This window comes from Saccostrea cucullata, unplaced genomic scaffold, assembly GCF_032062105.1.
Source record: "Saccostrea cucullata isolate Sc308-1 unplaced genomic scaffold, CSIRO_AGI_Scuc_v1 ctg310, whole genome shotgun sequence".
Lineage (NCBI taxonomy): Eukaryota > Metazoa > Mollusca > Bivalvia > Ostreida > Ostreidae > Saccostrea > Saccostrea cuccullata.
In genome coordinates this window covers 16017-24333 of record NW_026928727.1, presented here as the reverse complement: position 1 = coordinate 24333, position 8317 = coordinate 16017, and the positions used below count along the sequence as shown (strand labels likewise).

Sequence of the window (8317 nt, the reverse complement as noted above, 5' to 3'; positions counted from 1 at the left end):
ATTCAACATGAAAATCTATGTTAACATATATTTAATTTTAAAAAAGGAGTCATTCTTTCGACATTTTTCTCGATATCAGAAGTTTTTAAAAAGAGGGAAAATTTAAACTCTGGTCTCGTACATTGCTTGAAATAGGATTAAAAACAAATATTCAAAATTGTCATACAAATTTCTTATACATTTGTTTAAAATATTAGATAAATGGTGACACGTGTTGTAAATATTGATATGCATGACTCACCAGTGTCAGATGCATAGAAAAAGTAATTTTTAAGTTAGTTTTTTTAAAAGGTTAATGATACGAGTATAACAATTACGAATATGAATAGATATGAAGAACAACGTCCGATTCTTTAAATATTTTTGGTCATGCTCTTTGGTAAATTATATTTTTGTGGCATTACATCAGGTCAAGCATCCTTGTGTGATACATGTATAAACCAATCTTCTTTATAGTTGTTATCAATCTTTTTTTTTTTTGGGGGGGGGGGGGTGGGGTTGGGGGGGATTACATTTTGACGTGCACAAGAAATGCATAAACACATTTTAATCTAACAAAATATTAGTACCTAAGCCTTACTTTTAATTACCAGGAAAAAAAGATGGTTAGAAATTGACAGTTTTTGTAATCTTATCTTAGAACTTGGATGAAAATGCTTACAAATTGCAATATCACAATCATGATGTTTTGGATTTTGCTGATTGAAAGAAAAAATATTATACATGTCTTCATGGACCTGATGTGATTCAAATAAAAAAACATTGATTCAGTGTTTCGCGTTTGAACAAAACATTGGTTTTTAGTTATAGGAAGGAACGTCAGCATAGAGAATGACTTTTTACAGAAAAAAAAACACAACAGCACTAAAGAACTTCAGAGGGAAAGCTGTTTTTATCTAATTGGAACTCTCCAACACCTGAGTCTTATTTAAGAATTGTTTTATTTTTGGCAATACGTCATCTTCATTGTCCGAGAACACTATTTAAAAGCTCTCGCCATGTCTTTCAGTGCTGCAAGCCACGCATGAAACATGGGGGATGGTCAAACACGTTTGATATTTTTGACACTCAGTTTTTGTCTTACTTCTTTAGAAGCTAGCCCTCCAAACAGAGAAAAGACAGATTTGTCACTGACAAAGTTTCGTCAAAAGTCACAAACTTCTCAAAGCATCCCTGATCGAAAAGAGGAAACGCTGCGGTATGTACTTATTTAATTCTGTGTTCGAGAGGGGGTATTCAGTTTCCCATTTGTAGCTTTTAAAACATATATTTGTATAATAAAAAAAATTTAGTTTAATGATATGAAAATAATTAAGAAAGTAATTATTTCCACATTTTTTTCCCAAGACACTACTTATATGCATTCTACTTAAAAGTGTGTTTTGAATAACTTATTTTGTATAGAGACAATGACAATCATTATGTACTGCTAAATAATGTCTGTAAAATCAATCACGAAAGAAGGATATGGAGATAACGAACAGTATTCAGTCTCAAAGTCCATAAAACAAAACAAAATAAGAGCAGAGCAAACACGGACCCCCGAAACATCAGAGGTGGGATCAGGTGCCATGGAGGAGTGAGCATCCCCTGCCGACCGGTCACACCCGCCGTGTGCCCCTTGTCATGATCAGGAAATAACGGAAAAAATCCGTCGTCAATTCAGTGTATAAATAATGGACTAACAATTGGTATGAAAAACGTCAGTCAGCATTTGACTTAATGATAAATTGTTTTTGCTGACAAGGTCATTGTATCGACCAAAGACCTTACGAAATGATGACTTTAAACTAGACTGCTGATATTCTTGTTTCATCAACTTGCTGTCAATAATTTACCTCGTTTTAGAAATTGTTCATACGTAGAGCATGCTCTTGCGTATCGATTGATTGATTGATTGTATATTGTTTAACGTCCCTCTCGAGAATTTTTCACTCATATGGAGACGTCACCGTATGCCGGTGAAGGGCTTCAAATTTTGACCTTTACTCGGCACTCAGGGCCATTGAGCATTGAGGGATCTTTATCGTGCCAACGCCTGCCGCTGACACGGGGCCTCGGTTTTTAAGGTCTCATCCGAAGGACCCGCAACTTTCACTTCAAAGTGCCGAGCGCATGGCGAAGGAACAGTCGCTACCTATTTTAACGACTAGGTCAGTCGCGGCCGAGATACGAACTCACGACCTCCCGATCACGGAGCGAGCGCTCTACCGACTGAGCTACCGTGAACGGTTCTTGCGTATCGAATCAACTGAGATATATATACTCCGTAAGCAGGTGATGAAGGTATACTGCTGCATAAGTAAGGGAAGTTGACGATAGAAAAGTTAAAGTCATCATGTTTATCATATAGCTTGGTTGTTAGATTTCCATTTGTGTCTTTTTCAAGTAATATATCCAACTATGAAACAGAAGTGTCGGACTCTGTGGTATCTTTTATCTCAAGCTCACCAGGATATATCGTATCGACGTAGGAATGGAAATTACCATTATTAATTGACAATACGTCGTCGATATATCTAAATGTTGAGTTGAAGGCCACAGCAAGTGTTTTTTCTTCTTTTCACGCATAAGATTTTGCATAAATTCTGCTTCATATGAATATAAAAATAAATCTGCTAATAACGGAGCGCAATTTGTACCCATGGGAATTCCAATAGATTGTTGGAATACCTGGTCTCCAAAAACCACATAGATATTGTCAATCAGAAACTCAAGCATCTTCTTGATGCCAACTTCAGAGTACTTATGTGTGCAATCAGAATCTGTTTTAACAAAATAATTTTGCAAATGACCAAGGACGAGGTAAGTAAATTTACGAGTTCCATTTTCATTGAAGAAGCAGCTGTCAATGAAACCAAAAAGCCTGAATTTTAATTTGTCGTGGGGAATTGTTGTGTATAAAGTTGAAAAGTCGTAAATTTTTAAGCTGTTGATTTTTGTAAAGTCTTGTGAATTCAAATTTTCCAAAAGTTCTTTAGAATTTTTTAGTATCCACATCTGATTCACACCACTTCTTGAATATATAGTTGTACAGTACTCTTGAAGTTTTTCTTCACTACTGTCAATATCTTAGTGAGGAGTAACGAAAGAGGTTTGGTTGAAAATTTACTGGAACTGCAATGTATCTTTCTTTGTAAGGATTCTTATGAAGTTTCGGGATCCAATATTAAAAGTATTCAAAACTGACAGGTGATAATAATGTTTTCGGAATTTTCACATATTTCAAATTTATTGTAATGAAATAACGAACACTAATCAAGCTCAAATGACCAATAAAACGATAAATCGGGTGCAGATCAAACATAGGCCATTGAAAATAATAGAGGTTGGATCAGGTGACTTGAATGAGTAAGCATCCCCGGTCAACAGACAAAGGAGATTTGAAATTTCAAACTCGACACGATAGCAATTTATCAATATTCCCCAAAATGAAAGAGCTCGAGACTTTTGGATTTGTTTTGAAGAATCTTAAAAAGCTCTGGGGGCCTTAAAACTTACACATCTGTTTCATACTTGGATATTTTACTTGAAAAAAACGTTAATGGTAATCTAACAACCAAGCCATATGATAAACGTAATGACTTCAACGTTTCTATCGTCAACTTCCCTTACTTATCCAGCAATATGACTTCATCACCTGCATTTGGAGTATATATATCTCAGTTGATAACGAGGTAAATTATTGACAGCAAGTTGATGAAACAAGAATATCAGCAGTCTCCTTTAAAGTCATCATTTCGTAAGTTCTATGGTCAATACAATGACCCTGTCAGCAAATACAATTTATCATTGAGTCAAATGCTGACTGACGTTTTTCATTCTAACTGTAAGTCCATTTTTTATATACTGAATTGACGACTGATTTTTCCGTTGTTTCCCGATCATGACAAGGGGCACACGGTGGGTGTGACCGGTCGGCAGGGTATGCTCACTTCTCCTTGGCACCTGATCCCACCTCTGATGTTTCGGAGGGCCGTGTTTGCTCTGCTCCTATTTTGTATTGTTTTATGGACTTTGATATTGTCCATAAATGAATGACTGTTCGTTATCTCTATATCCTTCTTAGACGAGCTCACTTTTGATCTCAATCTCACTTTTCCACTATATATTCCTTTCGAAAAAGTAAGACTGAGAACAAAAGTGAGCTTGTCTTAGTTCTATGGCCCCAGGCCTTCAGATCTTTCTCAGTAGACTATATATCCTCTATTGTATAGTACATATTGTTTTGACAAAATTTAGGGAGCTTGGATATAACAGATCCCTAGAAAAACGCATAAATGGGCGATGTACATGTCCAGACGGAGGACACATCTGTGCATGTGCAAGAGGAAGGCTGTCTCCAGACGACTTGATTCCGACAAACGGACAAAATGAAATACCTGATGTACCGGTTGGAATACACCCGCTTTTTGCTAGCATTTTCCAAGAACAGGAAGAACAGGCAGAAGGTCGTACATGGGTAGTAAGAAAATCACCTATTACACAGGAGCAGGGATCAGAACAGACAAGTGATAAGAGGTTGGTGCTCTCAAGGCAGTAAGGAATCCTCATGTAAATATTAAACCTCAAACGAATGGAACCTAGGTGGTGGAAAACTACTGTTGGTACCAAATTTTAAAAATTTTCCATACAAAAAAACAAGTGCTATCTGGATCCAAATTAACTAGTTGTGTACAGGACTAGCTATGACTAAGCCTAGCTTGATCCTCATACTTCTTTTAATTTGTGTAATATGAAAAAAATAGAAATCTGTTAACAGGAATAAGAGTACACATATTGTTAGCTGAGTAATAATGTACACCATGGCCCAGGAACGCCCAACTCCATAGCCCGATATTCAAATAAATACAGACCGAAACAAACTTGACACCTGTTTTGTCCAGCCTCTGCCTACTCGCTAAGAAAGAATACAGTCTAACGATAACCTTCTTAATCCTATAGAAATAAATTGTCTTCAAAGCTGTTTGCTTTACTTGTAAATTCATTCATGTGTAACAAAACGTCAAAATGTAACATTCTAGTTAAGCGCCCGTACGCAAGTGTAATTCACATTTGTATGCCCCCTTCGAAGAAGGGAGGGCAAATTGCTTTGCTGCTATCTGTCGGTCGGTCTATCTGTCTGTCGGCCTGTCCACCATCAGTTTCAGTTCATTTTATTCGCAGTGGCTTCAGATATTGAAATGAAATTTGGTTAACAAATTTATCAGAAGAGTATCTAAGTCAAGTTATTTTTGGGTACGATCGGGCCATTTTGGACAGAGTTATAACATTCCAATTATTAGCAATCTCCGTCTCTCTCTTCATTTTTTTGCAGAGGTTGCACATATTGAAATTCAGTTTAGTACTTTTGACGTAGAAAAAATCCAAGTATTCGGGGGAGGGGGCATAAGTGTTTTACAAACATCTCTTGTTTAATAAAAGGATGAATATGTTATGTCATGTTTTATACAAATTAATTTATGTACAAGTTTATATCATGTTGATGTCAAATACAGCTTTGTAGCAATTCCTTGGTGTTAATTTATTTTTATGAACACCCAATTCGCCACAACCTTTTTTCAAAAGCTCATAACAACCACCTCAGAACACTTTCCTATGTGCTGACAGTTTTGTACCCATAAAGTAAACATGTTGTTTAGATATTGTTGTTATAATATTCAACCTTCATTTAAACCTTTAATTGTCAAAAATAACAGTGCAGCATGAGAATTTGAGGAAAACAAGGAAAAAAGCATTTTGGTATTTTTGTTCTGATGCAGTAGGGACATTTAATTATTATTTAATCCAGGAAAATATAGATACAGGTATTGGTAATATCATTGCATTATCAGTAGTGCCTCACATGCTTGTAATGTACATACTTATACCCTGGACAACGTATTTTGATAAATAAAATAGACGATTCATCAGGTCTGCTCTTAATCCTCCGAATGAAACACACGCCTTTATCACTGACAGATGATCGCTGTAGCTTCTGCAGCAGAGACTGAAAATTAATTCATAAATATATTAATGGTATTTTTTCACTCATTAATTTGAATCTTATATTCCTGAAATAGTTCTGTTTATCTTTGTCATTGCTCCAACTACATTAAAGTACAATTAAAGGAACCTAAGCTGTGAGTCACTGTTATGACATTTTTGTTGATAAAGATAAAATTGAGGGAGAAAAACTTAATTACACTCATTTTATGAAAAAAAATATCATACTGAACTCCTTTGAATCTTGAAGTTTAACATATCCCGATGACGGTCCACATATACCACAGAACCCCAAACAACCAAAGGAAATCTCAGCACCATCCGTCGAACGTTGCAAATCTTTGATCCCTGTGTTCCAACCACTAATTAAACCCCATGTTACCTACGTATGATATAATGAAAAGAAACATGTGTTTCGGAAAAGAGCTTCAAACAAATCTTGAACCAGGCTACTAAAAGTTTATTCGATATGAAAATTGATTGGTGAAAGGGTGATTCAAAAAGGTTTCATCATTAATTGTATACAGTAATGTATATACGAGGGGCATTTCAAAAGTTCTGGCAACTGTTTAATAAAAAATTAACTGTTTTACGGAGATTATGGAGTTTGATATCATTGGAAAGATCAGAAAAATGTATGCATATTGTGACGTCACGTTATAATTTTTATGACGTAATAACTCTAAAAATGACGTCAGAATATAGAATGTTTAGCATACTGACCATAAAAATGACGTAACAAAAGACACAATTTGATCAAATCAAAATTTTCAAGACAACTTTTGCTCATTACTCGGAGGCAAGCTAACGGACGCAAATGCCAGTTGGTGGAATGTTTACATAGACTACAATCTGTCATACGGTATTCTATTTCGGAGATCTTCTTTCCTAAAATGGTTTTAGCGAGTGTCAAACTTAGCATGTTTTTATCGAATCTCGCTCAAACTTTTGCGTATAACTGTGGTAATTTGACAATCAAAGAAAAACAGGCCATCGTGTTACAAAATTTGATGGCATAAACCACTGCAAAGTTAAGTTTAGTGTGCCCCATATTTTTTCGTAAAATCCAAAATGGCGGCATCGCAGTTGTAGCCCCACCGTACCTCCACATGATCGCAAATTTTAATGCATGGAAAATAAATAAGATTTTACATGTCTGTTTAATTTATATTTATTTTTTGGATTCAAAAGTCAAAAGCAGTGGTCTATGAAAAAAATACGTACGGAATCAAGAAAAAATAAATTCGTAAACGGGAGTGTATATTGGGTAAAAACTGCATTAATATACTTTAGTTTGATACAGGACATGTTATATTTCAAACAATGGAGAGCTACATAAAAAACCGAAAATCCAGCCGTATCATGTTAATGAAAATCTTTAATGAATGTCCATGATAGCATAACCGGACATAAATCGTGCTCTTAAACAAACCATACAATGAATAATAGCATTGCTAATAAACAGTATCATAGTCCTACTCTACTTCTTTGCAAATTAAAATTTTCTTTGAAATATTTTCTCAAATAAGTCTTTGGCAGCACTTTTACGATCGTGTCATGTGGATAAAAAACGTGACTTTTCAGTCTAAACATTCTATATTCTGTCATTTTCGGAGTTATTACGTCATCAAAATCGCAAAGTGACATTACAATATGTGTATATTTTTCTGATCTTTCCATGAAGGTAAAACGGTTAATTTTTTATTAAACAGTTGCCAGAACTTTTGAAATGCCCCTCGTAATAAGGCATTACTGAAGGATCGATGATTAACCCAGTGCCTCCAGTGTTGATGATCGCAGCTGAAAAGTATGGGCAGGGGTTTCGATAAATATCACCATTGCAGTCATGTATCTGACCATAGGGTAATGATTGCCCACCAATCAACACTGCAAAAGTGTAATCCGAATCTTGAACTGCCATGGTCTGTGAAATAAAAGGTGTTTGTTTTAAAATTGTGTAGCTTTCTCTGTGTACAGATTGATGAAGGATGAAGATGGGTCACAGTTTATAACATATAAGAGTTGCAAATTTCTGTAATTGAGATTTTTTTCAATTCAAATGAAAAATAGCATGACTGAAATTGTAGGTTCAAATATAAATGATACCCAAATGTTTACATTTGGATAAAATTTTGTAAATGAAACTCTTAAATTTTTTAATATGAGAGATTTGTTGAATATATCAAACAAAAATTTTCAATCTTGATTTTTCTTTACAAATAAAACATTATGACACATACAATGTACATGTAAATACCTGCACATTTATTGCGAATTTTCAAAAATCTGCCCTCTTCAAAGGAGGTATATAACCGGGTTGGCAAGGTACCCC

General features: G+C 35.1%; 1 protein-coding gene and 1 long non-coding RNA gene across 2 annotated transcripts; one reads left to right on the top strand and one right to left on the bottom strand.

Moving 5' to 3' along the window:
• The first annotated feature begins 1027 nt into the window (after window positions 1-1027).
• LOC134278554 (uncharacterized) lies at window positions 1028-4821 on the top strand. The gene is made up of 2 exons (XM_062760859.1): window positions 1028-1198; window positions 4243-4821. The coding sequence occupies exons 1-2, from the start codon at window positions 1032-1034 to the stop codon at window positions 4541-4543; spliced, it is 468 nt and encodes a 155-aa protein (XP_062616843.1). The 5' UTR covers window positions 1028-1031; the 3' UTR covers window positions 4544-4821.
• Window positions 4822-5705: 884 nt separating this feature from the next.
• On the bottom strand, window positions 5706-7900 carry LOC134278553 (uncharacterized). Its single transcript, XR_009994470.1, has 3 exons — window positions 7739-7900; window positions 6214-6367; window positions 5706-5989 (listed from the first exon to the last, which is right to left on the bottom strand). It is a non-coding gene; the product is annotated as an uncharacterized LOC134278553 (long non-coding RNA).
• Window positions 7901-8317: the final 417 nt, after the last annotated feature.

Coding starts and splice junctions, on each gene's coding strand:
- LOC134278554 (XM_062760859.1), top strand. CDS start 1,032: ATGGGGGATGGTCAAACACGTTTGATATTTTTGACACTCAGTTTTTGT. Junction 1,199..4,242: donor CGAAAAGAGGAAACGCTGCG/GTATGTACTTAT, acceptor GACAAAATTTAG/GGAGCTTGGATATAACAGAT.